Here is a 25,915-nt window from a genome sequence, read left to right on the forward strand (position 1 = left end):
GCATACCTCCATTCTTTTGGCACGTCTTGGGGTTGTGGTGGCACGCAATCATCTCCCTTATCTTGATTTGGCACGTTATCAATTTTCAACTTTTCAAAGTCGATAATTCCTGTATCATCATCAATAGTATTTTGTTTTCTAGCAGACTCACTATCAGACTCATCAAATATAATATTGACTGACTCTTCTACTACTAAGGTTCTTTTGTTGAATACTCTGTATGCCTTGCTAGATGTGGAGTATCCTAAGAAGATACCTTCATCTGACTTGGCATCAAATTTACTTAAGTCCTCCTTGCCATTATTTAAGATAAAACATCTACATCCAAACACTTTAAAATATTTTGCAGTTGGTTTCTTATTCTTCCAAAGTTCATAAGGAGTTTTCTTAGCTATAGGTCGTATTAAAACTCGATTTAGAATATGGCAAGAGGTGTTTATAGCTTCAGCCCAAAAGTACTTTGGAAGATTTGACTCGCACAACATTGTGCGTGCCATTTCTGCCAATGTCCTATTTTTCCTTTCAACAACCCCATTTTGTTGAGGCGTTCTAGGTGCTGAAAATTGATGTGATATTCCATTTTTAGTGCAAAATTCCTCGAAGTGTTGATTTTCAAATTCAGTACCATGATCACTTCGAATGGCTACTAAGGTGAGTTTCTTTTTATTTATGATTTTATTATATAGTTTCAAAAATTCTGAGAATGCTTCATTCTTATGTGCCAAAAATGAAACCCATGTATACCTTGAAAAATCATCAACAATAACTAGTCCATATTTCTTTCCTCCTAGACTTGTAGTTCTAGTAGGTCCAAATAAATCCATGTGTATGAGTTCAAATGGTCTAGTTGTTGATACTACGTTTTTCGATTTGAAAGATGACTTAGTTTGTTTTCCCAATGAACATGGTCCACATATTTTGTCCTTTTCAAAAATTAATTTTGGCACATCCTTTATTAATTCCTTCTTAACTAGTTTTGATATTAATTCCATACTAGCATGTCCTAATCTTCGATGCCAAAGCCAACTAGTTTCAATTTTCTTTTCTTCATTAGTAATTAAGCATAAACCATTTTTCTTGCCTAACTCATGAAGATCTACTAAGTAAATATTCCTTTGCCTTTGTCCTACAAGTACAATGCTATTATCTTTAGGATTTGTGATTATGCATACAGATGCTTCAAATGTAACTTTAAATCCTTTATCACAAAATTGACTTATGCTAAGAAGGTTATGTTTCAAACCCTTAACTAATAAAACATTTTCTATAAAAATAGATGGAGCAATGAAAATTTTACCCTTTCCAATGATATACCCTTTACCATTGTCTCCATAGGTCACTACTCCACCTTTCTTTGGTTCCAAGGTGACAAATTGATCTTCGTCACCGGTCATGTGTCTTGAACAGCCACTATCTAGATACCATCGTTTTTCCATTTTATCAGCTGCAAGACACACCTGCAATCAATATCAAGAAGAACCTTTAGGTACCCAAGCTAAGTTGGGTCCTTTAGGGTTAGTACTCCATGTTCCTTTTGGAACCCAAACTTTCTTGAATTTTATCTTTTGATTATTACTTGATCTGTTTTGACTAGACTTTCTAAAATTACATTCATATGCTCTATGTCCTATCTTATTACAACAATAACAAGTAATAATTTCCCTTTTTGCTTTTACAAAAATATTCTTTAAGAGTTTTTGTTTCCTATTTGTTCTATACCCTAAACCGGCCTTATCATATACAGCTTTTTGGCTATCAAGAATCAAGTTTAATTTGGTAGAACTAAGAGTAAATCTATCTACCAAAGACTTATATTTTTCAGCATCTTCTTTTAGCTTGACATTTTCAGCAATTAGATTTTTGGTTTCATTTTCAAGTTTCCTACTTAATGTTTCATAGTTATGAGACAGTTTTATCTTATCTTTAATGAGAGATTGATTTTCTTCTTTTAGAGCTTTATTTTTATTAATTACTTTCTTATGTTCTTCCATGAGTTCTAAGAATGCATCATGCAATTCATCAACAGTAAAATCACAGTCAAGTTCAGAATCTACCTCATCGTCATTGGCCATATGACATATTTGGGCCGTGTCTTGATGATCTTCGTCCTCCGAACTTGATTCCTCACTTTCACTCCAATCGGCCATAAAATTCTTCTTTTTCAACTTTCTTGCCATCCTCTTCAAATCTGGGCAATCTATCTTATAATGCCCGGGTTTGTTACACTCATAGCAAATGGGAGTCTCCTTTTCTTTTTCCTTATCCTTAACCTTTTCTTTGCTTGAGTTACCTTTAAGAAAGGGTTTCTTTTTATGGAACTTATTCTTACCTCTCATGAATCTTCTGAATTTTCTCCCAAGCACTGCCATCCCTTCTTCATCAATATCTTCATCATCATCTGAATCTTCCGATTCAGTTTGTTGTCTAGGGGTGGTAGTCTTTAGGGCAATGGGTTTTCTTCTCTTGACCTCATCTTCTGAATTTTGCCTCATTGTCAACTCATGGGTCATGAGAGATCCTAGGAGCTCCTCTAACTGCAGTGTGTTGAGGTCCTTTGCCTCTTGAATAGCGGTTACCTTGGCCTCCCAATTTCTTGGTAGAGACCTGAGAATTTTACGCACCAAATCAGAGTTAGAATAAGACTTTCCTAAACTTTTAAGCCCATTTATAATATCAGTAAAACGAGTAAACATATCAGTTATGGACTCAGTAGATTCCATTTTAAACAGTTCATACTTGTGTACTAATATGTTTATCTTGGACTCCTTAACTTGATTGGTCCCTTCATGTGTGACCTCAAGTCTATCCCAAATTTCTTTGGCGGTGGTGCAAGTGGATATTCTATTAAATTCATTTACATCTAAAGAGCAGTAAAGTGTATTTACAGCTTTTGCATTTAACTGTGCTAATCTTCTATCACTTTCATTCCAATCCATTTCTGGTTTGGGTATGATAGTGCCATCTATGTTAAGTGTGGGTATGTGAGGTCCTCTAGTGATGATTTGCCACAGTTCATAGTCCGAAGCTTGAATGAATATCCTCATTCTAGCTTTCCAATATGTGTAGTTTGTGCCATTAAATAGAGGTGGTCTATTTGTGGATTGCCCCTCACTCATTGCACATCCCACTTGGGTTGTCATGATCTTTAACTCTTGATTGTTAGATCAATGAGCACTATTAGAGCACCTTGCTCTGATACCACTTGTTGCCCAAGGTGACAAGCCAAGAGGGGGGGGTGAATTGGTTTCTTCTAAATTTTAATGCTTTAAACGTTTTCTTAATTAAGTGCGGTGGATGCTTTCTTAAGCTATTTGAGTGAGTTAAACTAACGCAAGAGTAGAAGATGATGCAAGAGTAAATGAAAACACAAGCACAACACAAACACAACAATATATAGTGGTTCGGTGCTCTCCTTAGCACCTACGTCTACTCCCCAAGCGTCCCCTTGGGAATTCACTATAATCTCGCGGATTACAGTTGGATTGTTTTCCGGGCTCACAATCCAAAAACCTTTGTTGGTTTTACGGGCTCACCAACGAACCTATACACTTTGGTTTTCCGGGTTCACCAAAAACCTTTGTTGGTTTTGCGGGCTCACCAACTAGCCTTTACACTTTGGTTTTCCGGGTTCACCAAAAACCTTTGTTGGTTTTGCGGGCTCACCAACGAACCTTTACAAAGTGTTTAATTAACAAAAGGAAAGATTCAAACTCCTAAATGAGCATATGAAACAATATAAGCTACAAGGAAGAGTTAGAAAGTATTTATCGCTTTGAAGTCGCTTTGCTCTTCTTTGTCAAGGATGCTTCACTCTTTAAAGGGGATGGAGCTCTTGATGCCTCTTTGAATCTGCTCAATCCCTTTCTTTGATTCTTGAATGAAGCTCTTGATGAAGAAGATTAGGGCACTTTTGTATTCTTGGGTACTCTTTGATATTCAACTCAAAAGTTGTTCTCTCTGATGAATAGTGCCCCTTTAAATAGCTTCCCACCTTCTTTGGTCAAGCCCCAATGGTTAGAATTCAAAAACTAGCCGTTACTGACCTTGGGAAGGACAAAAAGTACATCTGCAGAACTAGCCGTTACTGTTCAGCCCGTGTTTGGGTCGGCTCAACCTGTCCTTGGGTCGACCCAACCTTCACTTGGGTCGACTCAAACATTCCTTGGGTCGACCCTCTCAGAAACCACAGAAACCTTAATTTCAGCCTTCCTTCCCATGGGTCGACCCAACCATTCTTTGGGTCGACTCAAAGTTCACTTGGGTCGACTCAACTTCTTCTTGGGTCGACCCTCTCAGTAATTCCAGAGAACCATTTTCTTTCTGTCTTTCTGTCTTGCCTTTGGGTCGACCCTCTCAGGGTTTGGGTCGACTCAAGCTTGGGTCGACTCAACCACTGTTTGGGTCGACCCTCTCAGTAAATCCAGAGAGCATTCTTCTGTTGTGTTTTGAGGTTCTTTGGAGGTTGGGTCGACTCATGCTTACCTTGGGTCGACCCAACTCACTGTTCATTTGTGCCATTTTTGCAGGAGTGTGCCAGATGACTTCTTGATGTGCCGGGGTCGACCCAATCAACCTATGGGTCGACTCAAACCACACTTTGCTGCATTCTCAAGGTTAGATTCATCCAAATGAACAATGCCATTTATCCATTTTCAATTAAACAAATATACTGAGAGTAATGAACTTATAAATGAAGTATCAATTTAACTTATAGCATGCTCTAGATAATTGCTTGTTAATCATCAAAATAACACTATCATCCTCAATACCCATACAAATGTATGGTCCAACATATATATATATAAGACCCAAAATGCAAAAAAAAACCCTACAGAGAAGCTAATCTCACAAAGACCCTCAAAGATAACAAAATACCTAAATAAGCCCAAAGGCTATCAAATAACAAATTGCCTAAATAAGCCCAAAAGCTATCACATGACAAAATACCTAAATAAGCCCAAAAGGCTATCAAAATAAAATCACTCTAACCACAATGAAACTGGCTGGACCATCGTCCTGCGGCAATTGTAAATCCGAGTGATGGGTAATCTGGTACTGGTGCCCGCACCAACTATACTAAGCATACATGCGTTGTATCAGCATGGTACTGGTATGGAGTCCAATACCAATTGTCGAACCTTGCTCTAGACATTGAAGACTAAAGAACACCCCTCAAGATAGTATCTACGGATGCCCAAAAGAAATGTTTGATTTTCCAAGGGTCAATGGTTTATTGAAGACCAACGATGCACTTCTTTGTCAAACAAATAATTGAAAAACCCATAAATTTTTTTTTTTGTTGGAAAAACCATCCAACAAAAAATGGTCATTAAAAATACCACAAGGTGACTCATGGGCATGGTGGAAGAGAGAGTTTTATCATGATCCTACTGGAAACATGTGGTAGGTAGTTGTATCATTCAAAATAAGGCTTTGAATCTCAAAGTCAAAACCCAAGATGATGGACTTGTACTCTAAAACCAGAAGTGTACACTGTAGAAATGTGACAATTTTGATAGCTTAAGTTTGATAACTCATGAGAATACCACAATCCACAAATATAAACACATTGAACAACTATACAAAATCATCTCTGATACATAAAAAATGAACATGAAAAGACATGAATTTTAAAAGTACAAAAGAAACTCTGATGTACTGCAAGTTGTAAAACATAACTCATAGGCAGTGTTGAGAGTAAATAAATAAACTCACTTGTCTTGCCCCACAAAGACCAATGTTTTCCAAACAGAAAACCAAATTATCATGCAACCTGCAAAGACCCTTTATATTCTTCTGGAGATTGTTGAAATCATGTACCTTCTCTCTTATCATTGAGATACACTACTCACAACACAAAGATATAAAAATAAGTGATGCCTACTTTGAACAAAAAGAAGTTACTTCATGAACATGCATACTTAAAAATTCACCTGGAGTTTTAACTCCTCAAGCTTTTTCCTGGAAGTTCTTATAAGGCTAGAAGCACTATGATCAACGGGATCGTAGAAGTAAACCTTTATATTCGGAGAACCAACTACCTTTTGAAGTTCTAGAGTATCCTCAACAGAGCACACCTATAAAATCAAGGGAGAAAATGAGGCAAAGTGGCAAACTATTATGGGACGAAAGAAAGAAATAAGCAAAGAAAACTTTGTCCAAATCCTATCTCAATTTATGGTGGTATTCTGAACATACCTTGGCATCAAGTAATATTTCAAGACTGTTGATGTATTTGGTACAGTTCGATTGACTGGACCCACCTGGAAATTGCTTAGATGTTTAAATGCAAGAGAAGACATCTAAAAAGGCTCATATATTTAGAAAATAACAAGCACTTCCATTTTAGGCAGGACAAAAGATAAAAATGAAGATAACTGGAAAAAGGAAATTGTTCTGGATGAGACACAATCTTCATTACCAGTCAGCATTCAAACCTTCTCCTATCACATATTCATTAGTGGTGAGTGGAAAATTACAAAATAACAACATATAAGACCAAGCTATTTGACAATGCTTTTAATTTGAGCTTCAGAAATGAATTCATTTTCAGAATTCTTCCCAATAAAATAACAAGCATGCCTAAAGGTTGTATATACAAAAATTAAAAAAGTATAATATATAACTTTCCTAGAAAAAATAGAGAGAAACTGTAGATGACCACAAGTAACAAAAAAACACTGTAGTTCTCGTATGTTATAACTTGAATAACAACATAAGCAACAAAAACCTAGTCCTGCTAAGATGTCATCAGATAAAAAGAACAACTCAAAACATAAGGATTCCAAAAACAGATTCATTCACTTATACCAGTGGCAAAGTCCACTATGAAAAAAGAAGCCTCTTCATAATCATATTACTATACACCACATCAATTCATGTGATCTTAGGCCTAGAGCTCCACCCTTTTGCTTTGACTTGCAACTACATCCCTCTCCTATTAGGTGCCGCCTTCTCAATGATTTGTTTAACAGGGTCAAACCATCTGAAATTTACCTTCTATTTGGTAGGCTTTCTAAAGCCTTCCTTTAATCTCCTCACTATTAACCTTAGTATTCCAAATTATCATGCATCTGCCTCAATATTTTATTCTCAACTTTGTTCAACCCTTGCATGTGCACTTCCTTTATTGCCAAGCATTGTGATTTATATGGCATACCTGGCCATACATTCATATCCTTAAGCAATTTACACAAAACAATAAGAACACCCTATTGGTGAGATTCTGAAGCTTCCTATACCTGCCCTTGGCCTTCCCAAGTTTACCATGCACCTACACAACATTTTAACCTCCACTTTGTTCAGCCCATGAATGTGTGCTTTCTTTATAGACAAACACATTGATTTATACAGGATAAATGGCCTAACATCTATATACTTGGAAATTTACATGAAATATTAACAAAATCCAATCACAAATTTGGCCAAGCTATCTAAATGGAAAAAAACAGTCTCATGGAAGTTAAGGAGAGTATTTGTTCTTACACATACATGATAAATCACTTAGTACCAGATACACAAAAAATTTGTCCTTATGATACTCATCGAAGATGCAAAAAAAAAAAAAAAAATATGAACCAGTCAGTACATAGGATTGTCCTTATGTTTTACCCTTGTCTCTCTTTACCTTTTTTTCTCTCTTTTAGTTTTGTATTAGCTTGGAATCTGGCACCTATAGCTAGGCAAACCTTATTATCATCATGGTCTCAGATCAATGCTCTTATGGTGATTCATGAAGGACCTTGCAAATGATTTCTCTCTCTCCATTCATTTTTCCCCCTTCATTTTTCTTCAGGAGAAGATAAAACGATGGCACCTAAAGTGTGTTAAAAATAGCTTGTTTCAAGTCAAGCTGACCATTAAAATGGACAATGACAATAAGATAACCAGGAACCAACTATCATATGTCTGAATATTTCAATGATCGAGAAAGTTGAATTGTAGCTCTAAGAATACATTCATACATGAACAGCTATATTGTCTTTCATTCTCAAACACGATGAAGAATTTGGATTGTCAATGCTAAATTATGAACCAATCTCATCATTCAAGTCAAGCATGATGAAAAACATTAAGGGAGCAGCCTACATGGCCAAGGGGAAACAAAGAATGTTAGGATGGTCAGATGTAGGTTTTAAATGGGAAACTGCAGTATAATTATGTACCATAACATATCATTCTAAAATCCAAATCAATCAGTACCAAAGCAACACATATATAGCCAGATCACATTAAAAAAGAAATCCTATTTAGTGCCAATAAGCAGCCGGCTAAATATGTATTGTAGGGACTGCATGCTCTGACTGGGCACTGCAATGTTCGTAGAAAGTTCTTTATATCATGACATGAAAGCACCATCATCATGTGTCAACTCCTAGGGCATCCAGCATGTGCCATGTTTTCCTATTCAAGTAAGATATATCCCTCAAAATGTAATTGTTCAACATCCACTTTTTTGACACCTTAAGTATCGGTACAGCCTATTACATTTAAACTAATTTTATGAGTGATTCTGTTAAAGGGGGAAAAGAATATAGTGAGATCATTAAGCAAGCAAAAAAATATGGTGCACAAGGCTGCACATTTGTTCCCTTGAAAATACCACATTTATATGGACTAAAAAGGCAGCCTACCTAGCAATATGGGGCCACATCTTTGGCTTAATTAGCATTTTGTGACTGCACATGCAATCATGCGGCCAAATATGTGTCCTACTTATGTGGGCCTATGTGGATAAAGCATGTTCAAAGTTCAAACTAATGGTTACGGCAGATGTGGGTTTCAATTATGTTATGACTACCAATATTAGCATTAAGTATGAATAATAGGCACCAATTTTCAGTTATTACTGTTGTTACTTTTGATACTAATTATCCAAGAAATATTGACTATTGTTATTTTTTTTCACTCAAAATATTCTATTTATTTTCATATAGTGAAAATACACAAACTGCATATGCAGCCCATGCATTATGCAGTTCCTTGACTTCCCGAATACCGCAAAGGCGCAAACCTTTTATAACACTTATTGGTAAGTCATTGATGATGAACTTATTCATCAAGAAACTTGGATATTTCTCACATATGTTCTTAATAAAAAAAACTCCTATGCAATTCCTTGGTTTGTAATTAAGAAAAATTTAAAAATTTAGCAAATACCAGTACACAATAATCCATTTAGTACTAGTTGCACCATCTAGATCCAGAGCATCCTAATGAATGACATATTTGTTTAAATGGTTTATAATAGTACTTGTGATATTTCATGCTTCTAAGACCATTTAAACAATATTCCACATGAAAGTAAATCATGACCTTTTGTGTTTCTTAAAAACCATTAACTATTCAATATAGCTGTGGGGCCAAAAACAGATTAGTTATCATCTGACCATATCCTCTTCTTGGACATGGACGTGTATATCTATATAGACCTGGCTAAATTTGATTTTTTTTATATTTTCCTGATATTTTTCGGAGAAATGGTCAGAGTTTGAACCCTACACCTCATGGAGGACAAGCCTTAGGGATGAGGTGCCAACCAACTAGGCTTATATTTTTCCTGACATCACATACAAACAGATAATAATGATTATTCGGAAACGAAAACAAAATGGGACATAGGCTTCAAAGGAGAAAATTCAATGTTGAAGATTGAGAAATGCAAATCTAATCTGTTTTATGTGGTCTGCAAGGCATAGAGTGCCTATGTACAAAAGCTGTCGAAAGCCTCTTGCGGCCTTGCCTATGCATCAAGAGCTCTCTTATATAGTTACAGTGGCAGGATAATGTGCGTTGAGTCATTGACTTTGGGTGACTTAATGCATCACCAACTGGTCTCTAACATATGTGATTTTGTGATTTCCACAAAACATTATAAACCTTGCAGATCACATCAAAAAGTCTAGGTTTGCAATTTTTAATCCTTCATGATGAGTTTTGTTATGGGCATCTAAATTCCTCTCTTTACACCATATTTGTATTATAATTGCATCCTATAGATACATAAATACATATTTATATTTAGCCACACAAAATATCCTAATGGTATATCTTAGATTCACTTCTAGTTTCAAAGACTGAGATTTCTAATAAATTTACTTATTTATCCCATTATATTTATGTTTTTATTTAACACATTTGTGTATGTTTGAAACACAGATGGATATTGTGAATATTTGATTTTATAACAATTATTTTGCTTACAGAGAATGTAGAAATCATATTTGACTCCTATCTTTTTATATTTCAAAAAAACAAAACTGACTAAAAGACCAGTCTATATCAATATTAATTTAGAAGAGCTATAAATATATTTTGGTAGTCCTATAGATATATGTATTCACTAACTAGAAATGGATATGACTATGGATATAATCTACTATATGACTATTTGACCAATAACTGATCCGTTACCAGCCACAAGGACTGCCCTTGCTTCTCTCTTTTTTCCCAATACATGATGTAATACTAGCTCATTAAATAATTTGATCCTGCAGATTCACAACACATGTTTATTCTAAGAATGGGTTTAATAGTTTTTTTCCTTTCAAATTTATGGTTTGCTTTTAAATGCAGAGAAGTCAAAAACATTCACAAGAATATAAATTCGCATGCAAATGTGTTGATCATTCACACAGATAAGTGTCTGCGCAAGTTTTTTATGCGATGTCACAAGTACAAAAGAGTCATGTTGGGTACTCTGTGATGGTTCCGATCCAAGCATACCTCAATGCACATTAACTATTAGCAATATTGGCTAGTTTCCAAGCAGCCCTACATCCATAAAAACAGCCATCACTCAGGATTATTCACCTGTCCTGGTAACCTTACCATGTTCTCTCATTGTCTACTAATTCCAAGTCCAACAATTTCTATGAGGTTCTTCATCAATATCTTAAATTGCTGTGATAGCCTACACATCTCTTCGGCCAATTAATCTTCCAAATCAAGGTACAAACCATGGTCTGCTGAACCAACCTGTACCGGTCGGTTCAGCCCGTACCGGACCGGTACAGGGGTATAAAACGGTTCCGACCCAAACTGGGTCAGAATCGATTGGTTCTGTACCTGGACCGATACAGGGGTATAAAACGATTCCGACCCAAACTGGGGCATTTGACGCGTCCGCGGACGCGCGCGGATGCATTTTTTTTAATTGGGAAACGCGCGCGGACGCGCGAGCGGAGCGCGCGACCGCGCGCGTTTCCCCGCGTAGGAAACGCGCCCGAGCGCGGTTCCCCGCGCGGGGCACCGTGCCCACACGGGCTGGCAGCCCGCGTGGGGGCATTAAATGCCACTCTGTGGGACGCGCGCGGACGCGTTTTGTTTTTTTTTTTTTTTTTAATTTCCGCGCACGCGGCCACTCGGTACCGGTTCCAAGCCGGTACCGAACCGGAACCGTACCAGTGCCGGTGCTCACCGGTACGCCGGTACAATCGGTCCTGCGAATCTTGGTACAAACTTTGTTCCAAATTTAGCGACCTTCAAATTCACTAGTTTCAGCAAATCCAGAAGTTCCAACTCTAGTTTTGAAAACTTTAGACATTGTATAAAAGTTTGCTGTGTCATATCCAGCCTCTTGGGTGTATGGTGTTGTTACCTTAATTCTAAAGCACCTAAAGAATAATGATTTAAATTTTCAAAACTCATATTTCAGATCACTACAATATCCTTTTTTTGAAGAAAATTTAAGTGCTATATATCATTTTGTTATTTGACGAAAATTGAACACGTTATAATCATTATGGTTATGAGATTTAAGCTCTTGCATAGGTCTAAACTATATTAAAATTTACCTTTTTTTTTAGTTACACTGCAATACAAATTACAAAACTTCTTGAAACTTACAAAATCTAGATGAAAGCAAAACATTTCTGCCTTTGAAGTTTGCTGAAACTTCCAATCATGTTCCAACTATATTAGCACCTCCCTTACTGACAAAGCTTGATTAGGAATTGAACACCAAATTACAATAGTTAACTACGTCAGCCAAAAAAACTCAAAACTCTTCAGAGTTCAGACTCTAATTCAGTCCACAAAACTGAACCAAGATATAAAAGTGATCAGATCTGCAGGTTAAGGTCAATCTTAAGGAAATTTCTCCGTCTGAATCCTCCAACTTTCCAAATGATTGAAATATTCTGAAAGAACTGATTGCTGTATTAGAAGACTCTCTTTATCCTTAAAACTGTGGTGCTTGCAAAAAGCTTGTCAAATTGAAACCTGACCCTCAAGGTAGAACTGCTGAATCATAGATGGCCAGTTTAGGCAAGATTTCTTAACACTAGGATTTGCAGGCTCTAAAAATAACAAATGGAAATTGCACCTTAACATCATAATTATAAACGGAAAAGGATTGGTTTACAAATGATAACAATCAAGGTCCGCAATTTCGGTACCGGATACCGTATCGGCATCTTATCAGTTCAGTACCATACGGTACACTTCTGTGCCTAGCTCTCTTACTCATTTTCTCAATTTTTGACTCAGTATGGACCGGTACGCACCATGGTATGCCTCGGTACAGGTGGTACGGATCTTGTACTGACTTGAATGTATGTTTTGTACTGGTTTTCTTTCAGTACAGGGCGTACCCGATTACGGATCTTGTACTGACTTGAATGTGTGTTTCGTACCGATTTTCTCGTGGTACGATATGCCCCATACTAGGTGGTACGGAAGACCTTAATAACAATATATCAGAAAAATGATTTCATTTCAAAATATCATATAGGCTAGTAAAAGGCCTTCCTAATAACTAAGAGTGAGATGCACCAATAAAAACATTAAAACAAAGAAAAAGAAACATCAAAGACTTAGACATGTATACGTAGTCCAATTACCTTTTCCAATGATTGGAGATGCAGTCATGCCAAAAATACGAGGAGATTTGACAGTGTCAGTCTTGTAGAACTCCTAGAGAATCATCGAAGGAAAATGTTATAATCTAGATATTCTGGTGCATAAAATAGTTGTCCATTAATAGTACAAACACCTTCATTATTTGTGCATATGGATGCTTTTTTTTTGCTTGTGCATGATGACACTCGTCAAAAATTAAAAGTGCAATTCGGTCCATCTTGATGAAACAATGTCGCAAATTGTGCAGCAATAATTGTGGGGTCATAACAAGCACCTGTAGTGAAGAAAGCATAGATATGTCAGTTACCACAAAATGGTCATACCAAATTATAATTTTTCTTTTTTTTTGGTGCCGAAGGGGAGGGGGTCTGAACACACAATCATATCATAATCAGTGGTTTCTATTTGTAACACATCAAATCATCAAACTACCCAAATAATTTTCCTTCCACTCAAAAAATAAACAATAATAAGTGAGTTTTATAACTTTCCACAATCAACAGATATTAGGTTTCAAAAGTTGCCCTAAAAAGAAATTGTTCGTGAATAAGGATCCACAAAGCCGATCCCAAATGGTTGGGATTAAACATAATGGTTATACTTATGATAATGTAACCAATAGATCATTAGGTTGGTTAGGTTCCAATAACCAAGACATTCATACTTAAAACTCAAATTCTTCATTGAAAAAGATTGGTGTGACTCATGTGATTCACACGAAGATCTTTATGATTCTTTTTTTTTTTTTTGGTATGTGTGTGCGTCAGTACATTGGATTTTCTGTTGCAAAGCAATTTAAAGAAAATTTAAAATCCCTCTGTCAATTAGAAATAGATAACTGCCATTTTACCAAATTATAAATATGTAAACTGTATTTGGAGGTCGGGCATATCATTAAGCTCATAAGACACAAGCGTATGGAAGTTGAACTAGTTAGCCATTAGTTGTTCATAAAGGATACCTCCACTTCACTGCTCTGTCATCATTATCTAAAGCAGAGAGAAGGCATCACTCATAATGATGATCTTTTCTTTACTAATTAACACTCATGATTATTGCAGATTTTTTACAAAGTAGGGTCGAATGTCAATATTTGAGCTTCCGCAGGAACATCCAGAGAACATTGTGTGCATATAGACGCCCCAGAAAGGTGCCATGGAGTTCATCACTAGATTATCTTTTCACCTACTTTATCCAGCTAAGCTACTAATTAAAATATTTAATTATTTAATTTAGATTCCATGTAAAAAATGACTGAGATTGTAAAGATAAAAATTGAAAAACATTTTAAAGATGACTAAAAAATGTAGATGTAAAACAAAGCAAAATTACAATTCTCTCCCTATCTGCCTATAATATGCAGCCATAAAATAACATGCACCATGTCGAGATTGGCTGTAGCCACTTTTTTCACATGAACACAACGTTGATTAAACATGTCTGTTTGAATGGTAACACTAAATGAAATTTAAGACCCCACTATGCCCCACCCCTCCCTGAAAAAATATATATATTATTTTTGCGGAAAAAAAAATAGAAATTCTCAGATATCATCTTTACCATTGCAGACATCTATGGCAGTCTACAACTTCACATGCAAGATAGCATTCTTTTCTTTAGCGAAAAGGAAAAGAAAACAATTTGTTTTAGACCTCGCAAGTTTAGAATACTGTTATAACCAAGGTTTGTCGTATCGACCAATATCGATGAGTACTGACATGTACTGGTACTGAAGCGGTATACGGTACAGGGAGCGTACCAACCCTTGGTATGCAGAACCGGATACCATACTAGATATACCGATGCTATAAGAGATGGTACCATCATCGAAGCCGAGCTCGACTTTATTTGCCACTCAGGCACGACCATCATCATCTTGGCCGTTGTCTTCTACTCAGCCAAATCAGCGTGGACGACGTACTGCGCAGAGAAGTGCTCGCCCTCGTCCTCCCTCCCCTAGAGGATGATTTTGTATTAGCTGCATAGTGTATTTTATGTTGATTGTATGCATTTTATGTTTTTAACACTATGTATCTCTTTACTGTAGATGTACTTTCAGAACATCTTTTATGTATTCAAATTTACAGTGAATGAAAAAGCATATCCTTTTGTCTCATTTACTATGCTTCTTGTATGTTTTGACTCCTTGATACTTCACCTTTTTGCTACGATGACAAAAAGGGGGAGAAAATATGATATATTGTAAGTAAAGGGAATCACTAAACAAGAAAACATTTAAGCAAAATCGTCAGATTTTCCCTTCTATAATTAGGAACCTAAGTTCAAGTTTAGAACACTAAAAGAAAATCCAGAAAACTTGAACAAAGTTCAAACAAAATTGAATGCACATGTTGAGGAGGAGAATCTGAAATTCTAAGAAAGCAAACTCATTAAAGACAAATAAGCCAAACAATTGATTGCATGATTTGAAGGCTTATATAATTCCAAATGAAAGGAGGAGCTTTAATTTCAGAGTTTACTGACTCATACCTTTCAATTTTGGATATACTAAATGACTAAACATTTTAATTCATTTCAAAACTTTACCTTGAATCATTCCTTGAATGAGTAATTCACTTTACAAATACTCAATGTTTTGTCATCATCAAAAAGGGGGAGATTGTGGAGTGATTGAGTATTCCCTAATTGATTTTGATGAGCTCAAAGCATTTGAGTATGTCTATGTTGTTCTAATGAATTCAATCTAGTGTTTCAGGTAAATCTTTATGAATTTCTGTCTAAGTGCCTTGAGCTTTGGTTCAGACTATTTTGATTAAGTATTGAACTCTATTTGAACCAAAGTCTGCATCACGAGTCGACCCCAGGATACTTGAAGTTTCTGGCACAAGCTCTAGTCGACTCCGACTGAGAACAGACAGAAAGACGGAACGATGGATTTTCGACCCTGAGAACGAGTTGACTCCAAGAGATTGCGAGTCGACTATGGTGCTTGGCGAGTCGACTTCAGATAGTCCCGAGTCGACTCCACTGAGAACAGATAGAAAGACAGAACGTTGGATTTTCGACCCTGAGAACGAGTCGACTCCAAAAGGTTGCGAGTCAACCCCGGTGCTTGGAGAGTCGACTCCAGATGGTCTCGAGTCGACTCCCAGAAGAAGACAGTGAAAACGGCAGAGAGTCAGTTTCGGAGATCCTGTGAACGAGTCGACTCCAGGTGTTCCAAAGTTGACTCCCAAGTTAGTCGAGTCGACTCCAGCAAGGCCCGAGTCGACTCCGAGGCAGATTAGTTCAAAACGACGGAGAATCAATTTTTCGATCTCTGAGAGCGAGATGTCTTCCGAAGATCTCGAGTCGCCTCTCAAGTCAGCCGAGCTGACTTGTTTCCAAGTTAACCCGAGTCGACTCGAGGAAGAAAAGTAGAAAATGGGTTCTCTGGATTCCTGAGAATGAGCCGACCCCTAAGTGCCCTAGTCGTCTCCAGCTGTTGGGGAGTCGACTCCAGGACAAGGCATGCACTTTAATTCAAATTTGGAGCAGTGGCCGAGTCGTCTCTAGTATAGCGCGAGTCGACTCCAGTAATAGCCGAATCGATCCCAGATCGCGCGAGTCGACTCCGATCCCAACGGATACATTATCCGATTGTGCAACTCTCTAACGGCTATTTTTCAAAGGGGATCACATAAATAGCTAGAGTGAACAGTAGTAGACAACAAGAGAATTATTCCATTTGAGCATTAAAGGTTTTCAACCACCAAAAGCATCTTAAGAGCGAATCCAAGCAAAAGGTGGAAGTGTGCATTCAACTCAAACCAAAAAGGCTTCCTTCGCATTCAAAGCTCTACCGACTGTTCCCCATCCTCCGACTCATTCAAGAGGAGACTCAGAAATCGAGAAGCCCCACTTTCTCATCTCAAATTTGTTTGAGGGCTTCTAACTCAATCTTGTTTATATTGTTTCATATTTGCTTTTCAGAAGCTCCTTGTGAACTTTAAACTCTTGGTTTTTGTACTTGATTCAATCAGGGGATTGAATCAAGGATTGTAAGGTTTGTTGGTGAGCCAAAGATAAAACCAACGATGTAAGGTTGTGGTTGGTCAACCGGAAAAAACCAACTAGGTTTGATTGTCACCCCGGGAAAATAATCGTTTGGTTCTAGTCGGTGAGCCTGTCAAAACCGACCGAGTTCGTTGTGATCTCGTGAAAACAACAAGTTTGGTTGTGAGCTTGCAAAACAACCGGCTGTAATCCTAGGGATTATAGGAAACTCCCAAGTGCGGCTTGGGGAGTGGACGTAGGAGCAAGTGTTGGCTCCGAACCACTATAAACCTCTCTGTGTTTGTATTGGTCTGTCTCTTTCTTTCTCTTCACTCATTGCATCTAGTGATCTAACTAATCCACTTGCAATAGATTTAGTTAATCACTCACCTAATTTTTAATTGGTCAATATTTAATCAAAACCCAATTCACCCCCCCCCCCCTCTTGGGTTGTCTCCTTGGGCAACAAAAATGTTAACTAGAAAAGACATAATGTGACCGCTTTAGTTAAAAACTATGCAGTATGAACCATATACAAATATTCCTTAACCATTAAAGAACTCCGAAAGGCAAATCAGAGCATAGGATTGACAAGTTCGTAAAGCATAAATAACATGACATAGTGGCAAATTCATTATGGAAGCGTTATGTAGATCAATTGCAGCTAAAACTAGAGAAGACAACTTAGCGCTCCTATAAACTGAGTCGAGCCAAACTTTGGGCTGGTCAAGCTCGGTCGTAAGCAATGTGTTCAAGCTAGATTGAAGCTCAAGCTCGGTATCAAGTTAAGCCTAAGCTTCCATTTTTGCAAGCTCGCCAACCTTTGTTTTTAAATAGCTTATCAGCCTAGCCCTAAAATGGAGCTTGATCTTGCCTTCTTTGCTAAAAAACAAGCATTAACATTTAGGGGGCAAAAAACATCGATAAGTCCACATCGAGTTGAGCCAAGTATTCATGAACCCACTTGGATGATTTACATATATCTTTGAGCTCTATCTACAAAAATGAGGAACAAAAGCTTTGGAACCATAGACTATTAGACACGCAAAGAAGGCCTGATGTCTCTAGGACTAAGTTTATGGAAAGTATGTTGAGGCATGATTAAGTCCAATGGCATTTTTACAAAATCAAACATTCAAGGCGTTGCAGCAATCAATCCTATGAGCTGTTTACCTAGTAAATTTGTTTATCACATAAGCTAACCCACCTCCAACATTGGATAATAATAGTTTTCCAGGATATTCATTCAAGTATAACCAATAAGTAATATCCTACGCCTAAAAATGAATTACATTAATATATAATTACTTTAGTGTTTTTTAACTGGAGAAATAAAAAGTATATGTTAGGTCCTATGGCTCATCATTTAATATCACTTATTATTCAACACCACACAATATTTTATATTTGTATATGTCAATTACCTTCCTCCACTATCCTCCATTGATTGTCATTAAATGTTCCCATGTTGGAACTCTAGAGTCCACCAATCTAGTCCAAAGCATCTTGGACCACATTTTTTTTCTTCTTGCTCCCTACTGTAAAAATCCAAAACTAATAACTATGTAATCTAGTTAGAGTGGTCTCACATGGTAGCACATTGGTCCTCACATAATTTGTTAAATCATTTTATTTTAATGGTATATTGCAAGAACTCATATCCTCCAAGCTATTGTGCCACCAGACCCTTGTACTTTAAGATTTTAGGTAACTAAGACAACGAATACTCTCACTCTGGTTCAACAACATGTTTAAATTATATCCAATGTGAATCCTTCTGATACAGCAAATATGAAGCAAGTAATTTCACAACAAAAATGTTCATGCATCAACTAACACTAATAAAAATGTAAGCTATCAATCTACCAGACGTCATAATTTGTTTAAATAATAATCACCTTAACATAGCACATAGTATGAAGCTCATGAAAACCCATCATCCAAATATAGATGTTGGTAAAGAAATCCAAATCAGTGATTTTAAAAATTATTTTTCTATTCATAGTTGATGCAACAATAAAAGATTTTGGTATGATTTATATTCAAGCTCATCTTTTAATGATGAGAGCCATCTCCGAGTGATCATCTATATAAGAAGCACTTAACATAAAAATAAATATATTGGGCTCTAATTTTGAGAGAAAGGAAAAATAAAAATAGTGACATAACATCAGCTTACTTCGCATTGGTCTATTGCCCTATTCCATTCATCATGATCCTTCAAATGCCTGAGGCCACCATAGTAGCATCGAACTTTAAAGTCAGTGGAGTTCTCAATGACCACGGCTTGCTACAAAAAAAAAAAAAATATGATGTTAGCTTTCCCAAAAATATCCATGCTGGTTAAGCTTAAATTGTATTAAGTTGAATGATATGCTCTTATTGTTCTACATATAGTATCAAGATTGCACCTCCAACCAAAAAACCAAACATTTTAAAATTTCTCTATGGACCAATTCATCAAGTTATGTTCAATCACATATTCAAGTAATATAATATGGAGATTAAAATATACGATCAGTTTCTGAAGAAGATGATTAAGTTGATTGTACATGGTTATGAAGAACAATAACAGATCCATAAGGTAATAAATTAGGCATCATCAAATTGGCATGATCATGTACTTATACAATAGTTCTTCTGGTGTCCAAGCTTGGATGTTGTTCCTTCCAAATTTACCAGGTGGACCTCAATGAAGTCATGGGTCAAGTCTTGAGTCCAAAAGAGGAAAAAAGAACTAATTTTCCAACCAGCTATGGTCCAAGTTTAGAAAACTGGACAGACACAAATAAACCCCTCCTGAGCTAATTATGCCTAATAGAAGTAGTTTTAGGAATCAAGTATGGTTCACAAAAATTCAGTCTAAAGTTAGACCCAAAGGACTAAAGTGCCCGGTTATACTAAATTGTGTCAATGATGCATGCTATTTTTGCAAGTCATCAACATAGCGTAGTACATACCTCCACTGTAACATGTGCACAAGCTTGTTTTGATGCACATATTAGCCTGTGTTGATGCGCATCACTTTGCTACACATTGGCACAAGCCCATTCTTTGTGGTACAGGATCGTAACCTAATTTATTGCTTTAAATACGTAACTATCCATCTTGAATAACCTCTGTTTCAACTCTAGATGGTCTACGACTCTTCCCTGTTCACTTTTCTAAATACAAGGATTTGAAGCCTTGATCTATAATCAAGCCAAATAATGATAACAAATAATTTTTATATACCAGACTATAGGTTAAAAATTCATCCATGTAATATAAGCTTCCCATAATACTATTAGTATTCAAGCATCCCATTGCACCAATAGTAAATGAAAAAAAGGGCACCCCCCAATGCATTAGGCTCCCACCACTACGAGGTTTAGAGAGGGTCGGATGTATGCAGCCTTTCCCCTGCGTTAGAGAGGTTGTTTCCATGTTTTGAAACCATCACACCCAAGTCAAATGTATTGCACCAATAGCACATGTATAACACTTGAAATATGTGCTTATACACAAATGTTGCTTCTTATTCCCTCGTAGTTTTATACCAAATTTCAACATTATTTTCTCTTGATGTGTGTCAAAATGTAATGTAAAGCTAATTTTATGAAACATTACAAAGTTGTACAATGCACAAGTTAAACTAATGATATATCATATTTCTACGACGAATCTCATCCTCATTTTTTTATAGATCAATGAAAATTTATATTTATTTGTTTAAACCAGGTGTACAAACAATATAAAGCAATTAAAATGGCTCTATTTTTAAGAAAGTTCCATGAAGGATAATATTATAGTCTGCCCATTGTGAATCTTTTTAAAAACTCGGATGCTTCAAAGCCAGTGATCCCAAGTGTTGACACGATATGAATGATATGCATGTTGCGTCAACCCAACCCCTGATTGATATGGGACACTCTAATTATTGGTTTTATACATGCTACATTCTGTTGCTTTCTTTCAGTAATAACTAGTAGATTTTTATGAATCATGACTTTTTCATGGTGGCATTGGAAGTTACAAAACACTCCAAGTAATGTACTGCACATAAGGAAGCAATCAGCAAGCAAAACTAGGATGATTATAGATAATAGGATAATATTTGTTTCCAGAAAACAATATTTAAAGTACCTAGAAGGAGGATGGACTTGCTATAAACCGGAAGATGAAAACTTAGATAGCTTATCTAGGCATGCTAAACAACTGAACTCCGTGCCACTTTGTGCCATGTGTCAAGATGTTATGGAACATGGGATGTACCAGCGATCAAGGCTAGCACTATCATGGCATGTGACAATTGAAACCTAGCTTATATTTCCATATACTCAAGAATTAATAACATATATTTTACCTTTAAACATAAAAATTTAAATGTATATTATATATAAGTTTAAGTAAATTATATATTTATACCTTTAAATATTATCTATTTAACCATTAAAAAGAAAAAAAGATATTGGTTGTTAAGATTGTTCAATATACATGTACTCCTTCAAACTTTCCAACAAACTTAAGGATATTGGCAAAATAGTATTTTGCGAAGTTGTTTTGATACCTACACCCTTAACAAATCTTAAAAAAACAACTACCCCCTTCGAAGATCAAATCAAAGAGTCAAACTCATTGTTGGAACTTGGAAGAGTTCAACTCACTCATGGTTGGACAAGTTCAAAGCTCTTCCAATCTTTAAAAGTGGCTACCTAAGAACTTCATAAGTATCCAAGTATCTGGTGTGTATTTGAGTCAGATATATATCCCAATAACATGCTAATAAAAAACTTTATGGCATTACATGTACACATGGAAAACAGACTAACAGAGTTTTCAGTACGGTTTCAAGAATACCAAAGTTCCAACAACTAATATCTCAACGCCATCAACTCTGAGTATGTTGCGATGGATAATAAGTTCCAATCAACAGTATCAGAAACTAACACCTCTATAGAAAACGTCAAAAATTCGCAAAACCATCATAACACAAACACGACAACTACTAGCAAATCCTCAGAGTTATTCAGAGGGAACTGGCGTTCCCATGACTAAAAGAATAAAAGCTGTCAACCAAATGACCAATAATGCACAAAAAAGCACACACCTGCCGAACGAGGGGGACGGTTGGAGCAAGAAACACGCATACATCCTTGCTCGGCTTCCTGAGGAGATGTCCGAGCTCGTACATGAGCAGCACCGCGATGTGGGTCTTCCCGCACCCCGTCCCCAGATACACAATGATGTTCTCCTCCACAGCCTTCTTGCATAGCTCCAACTGGTACCTAGAAATCAATAAAAAAAAATCCATAAACCCATTAAAACCCCCGATGAAATCAATAAAACCAGAAGAAGAGGACACAAATCCACAGAAAGACCCTAAAAGATCAAGAAAACAGGAAAAGGCCTAAATATTCACGGAAAAAAAAGAATCGAGAGAGATGATCGCGGGAAAATCCAGTGGGCATCGGAGTGAAATGGCTTACTCTCTTGCGATGGTTCTCGGATCTTTGACTTGAGGAGGAGCTTCCGATCTCCCGTCCATGGCGACGCTTCCGACAATTCTTCTCCTCCAAGAAAAACAGGGGAGCACGAAAGAACGAAGGAGAGGAGGGAATATAAAGAAGAAAAAGGACTAGGAGGACGTGGGCGCACGCTTCTAGTACCAATCTAAAGAAGAAAAAGGAGCGAAAACCGTACGCTTTCGTTTTCGTCGCCAGAGATTCTTTAGAATCGCTTCCGGCTTAAGTAAGCGAATTTACTCGGGAAGACAGAGGGGTCGGTCAATGGAGTAATGCCGCCTATCAAGTTAGCTGCGCATAGTTATTTCTATGGAAATGTAACGTCGGCCGTCGGATTAAAAAGTGAAAGGGTGGAGATGCTCCGCATAAAAATTATGTAGGAAAATAAAAAAAGCCGTCAGCGGCTGACGGGTAGGAGCAGGTTGGGTTTTGTCTGAAATGACGAACGTGAAACGGGATACTACTAGTATCGCCATTTTGCCGCAGTACTCTGTAAGGTTACCTCTGCGTATCCCCGGCCGTCCGATTTAGTGTAGACGGCTTTGATTTATCCACAGGCAACCGGTTGAAGCCGGTCATGCGCGTACCCCCACCACTCACCGGTCCTCCAAGAGTCCGCAATGCCTCAAGGACTTCTTGGACTCCGAACACTACGCCGATGACTCCCCCGAATGGGACGAGTTCAGCGACCCCGGGCCCGCCTCCGCTTCGAACAACGACCACGCCCCGGCTTTTGGCGCCGATCCTCGAGCCCTCCTCTTGCAAGGCCCTCTGCCTCTCGGCGTCCGCGCCATGATCTCCGTCGCCTCCTCCTGCGACCCCGCCGCCATGGATTCCGCAGCCTCCGACCTCGAGGCCGTCGTCTCCGCCGGCCACGCCAACGCCCAGTCCGCCCTCGCCTTGCTCTGCGACACCGGCCTCGCCCGCCCACAGAGCCGCCCCAAGTCCTACCTCTACCACCACTTCGCCGCCGAGGCCGGCAACACGCAGTCCAAGATGAGCCCAAAAATCGAGGTCTGCCTGAATCAGCTTAGAAACCCTAGCTGCGATAGCTATGTAGAGAGCCTGCCACCCCGTATGAGGCTGCCCTAAACCCCGCTCCAAGACTTGTCACAAATCACCGCCGATTTTGCTATCATTTTTCCGGTTTTGCCATTGATTTCTTTGCCTATTGGCGTCCGTGTTCCTCGCAATTTCGCCCCCATCGGAGCCTCGCCGGAGCCAGGTACCATCGCCGCCACCTCGCCCGACCTCGCCCTTCACTGGGCCACCTGTGCCGGCCAGAATCGCGGCCGGATTTCCAACCGTGCGTCAACCCTACTTTTGACCGCTTCCGCCTCCCCTGTTTTGGTTCCTAGAAGCTTGCGTTTGGCATGGATAGGTCCGAATCATATGGGTTCGACCTAACCTATTTATGAAGGAGACCAAATTCAGATTTAAAATCCTGGCTTATGTAATCTATTTTGATCTATTTAATAGTTAGATCGGTTCCCAAATCAATGGACAATTTAATAATTAGCATATTTAATATCCACATAATCTATTTAAAAATTATTTAATTTATTTAAGATCTGTTTAATATGTTTAATCTAATTAACTCATTCGCTAATAAATTATGTCGGATTGCATTACTTGTTTCATAAAAAAGTTAGAATTTATTTGGTTTTGATTTTTGACCTATTTAATCAATGAGTTAAGTTTAGATTGACAATTCCATCATAGGTAATCTGACCTGACTCATTTGCCACTATATTAATTCTTAGCTTCTATTGTTTATACATGCATGTTGGCTATGCATGTACAAATATGACATGCACACATGCATAAGAAGACCGACTTGTGTTCAATGTGTTTGAATACTTATAAACTCTAAAGTCTTCTGAACTCTTTCATAAGATCTTAATATTGCATCTTTTATCCCTTTGACGTGTCTTCTGATCTTCACCAACGCAAGCCATGCACACACAGTTTGATACCCTCGCATCTTTTATTTTCAGAAATAATTTCTTTTAATTATTTCAAAACTCGTAAGATAATTGATCTTTTCTATTGATCAGCTGTTAGACATCCTACAAAAGATTCGCCTTTTAAGTCCAAATCTTTTCCCAGACAAGAACAAAGGAAGGAGACCAATCTACAATACAATTATCCAGATCTATATTCTTTGATAAAGAAAGATTTTCCATGGTTAGCTTGGAGCTTTACTCATAGCAAATGGAAGCCAATCATTTCTACCAACTCAAGGATGCCTCAAATCAATGATCTATGGAGTGCCATGCATGATCTCCTCATGTGCTATTTTCTTATACGTCATGTTTCTATATCAGGACACATACCTACGCTCCATTTGGCCCATGGGCTTAGAACTGGAGTTTAACCGAATCAAGAAGAAAATAAATCGAAAATGCTGCATTTTCAGTGGCAACTTTTAGGCAACTGAGAAATTATATGGGATCCAGCTACGAGTGCGTTATATCTTTCTGAGGTGAAAGATGGTTACGCATGGGCAAGATGAACAGAAGCACAAACATGGCCGTCCGAGAAATAACAGAGCTTTGAGAGAAAGCAGATGTGTAGGAAGGATTAGAGGTGGAGCTAGTAATCTGGATAATATGATCCAGAATGGGGTCAGCCAGAGAACGATTCAATATCCTTCTTGCTTTATCCCTATATATGTTACCTCACATGTTTGCTGACTCTATTCTCCTCGTGTTGGTGAATATAATGTTCTAACGTCTAGTTCATAATGTCTCAATTTTACTGTTGCACCGATGCCCGCCCTCTTATCTCAAAACTTTATAGGTTGTAGAAATTGATCCTTTTGCAAGCAAGAAGTATTATGCATTGAGAACAAATTCGAAGCGGCCAATTACATTCTCTTCCCCTTACAGAATGTTGCTATATCATTTGCGTATTGGAGGCTTTTAACTGCACTTTCTGAAAGAGTAGATGCCCTACAAGCCAATCGCAATATGTATTGTGAAGGATTTTCTTTTGATTTTCCAAATCATGTACATGACATTTAATATAAATAAAGGCATTGTGTTTCATCATATGCTGTTGATTATATTTGTGATGAACCCCTTAGATTAAGGCAATGATTTTGAGGCTATGATGAGATCATACTAGTGAGACCTAAAATCCTAAAACCCTAATCTTAAATATTCTCGCTCATTGGTACATTGAGTCGGGGATCAATGTTTACCGGAAAGACTGGCACATCTTATGTATGCTCGATGCAGAGGGTGATTGATCTCACAATCACTTGTGTGAAGATACTAATACAAAGATGTGGGTGCTCATTAGAGAAATGAGTTCACTGAATTGACCTACAAAGAGAAATCTTATGAAGTTTTACTTACATGTCAAAAGATGATTTTCTTAGTGGGAGTTGTGCAACTGATCCTTTGACCTGAGATCACCATAGTATCTTGTGCACATAAATCCATATTTTGGTTTCCACTCATTCATGACAATAAGTTATGTACGAGGTTTTCTGGATATGGTGGATTGTGTACGAAGGTTATGAGTAGGTCAACAAGAAATTAATCACT

General features: G+C 37.5%; 1 protein-coding gene across 6 annotated transcripts in view; it reads right to left on the reverse strand.

The window, feature by feature from the left end:
- LOC103696391 (endoribonuclease Dicer homolog 4) overlaps nt 1–25,498 on the reverse strand; it is a 79,782-nt gene extending 54,284 nt beyond the window's left edge. For 2 of the 6 annotated variants that reach the window (XM_088714277.2, XM_039119128.3), the window contains exons 1-8: nt 22,326–25,496; nt 21,947–22,124; nt 19,037–19,147; nt 12,995–13,135; nt 12,843–12,915; nt 6,199–6,263; nt 5,934–6,077; nt 5,716–5,844 (exon numbers count right to left, since the gene is read on the reverse strand). In XM_088714277.2, coding sequence (XP_088570403.2) covers nt 5,716–5,768 — 53 coding nt within the window. In that variant the 5' untranslated portion in view covers nt 5,769–5,844; nt 5,934–6,077; nt 6,199–6,263; ... (3 more) ...; nt 21,947–22,124; nt 22,326–25,496. Of the gene's footprint in view, nt 1–5,715; nt 5,845–5,933; nt 6,078–6,198; nt 6,264–12,842; nt 12,916–12,994; nt 13,136–19,036; nt 19,148–21,946; nt 22,125–22,325 lie in introns of all 6 variants that reach the window. The other 4 variants (XR_015974679.2, XR_015974680.2, XM_088714276.2 and 1 more) reach the window with 4 other exon arrangements.
- Between the last annotated feature and the right edge of the window lie 417 nt (nt 25,499–25,915).

This window comes from Phoenix dactylifera, chromosome 18 (assembly GCF_051530095.1).
Source record: "Phoenix dactylifera cultivar Ajwa chromosome 18, Ajwa_hap1_PhDact_Kaust_v1.1, whole genome shotgun sequence".
NCBI classification, from domain to species: domain Eukaryota; kingdom Viridiplantae; phylum Streptophyta; class Magnoliopsida; order Arecales; family Arecaceae; genus Phoenix; species Phoenix dactylifera.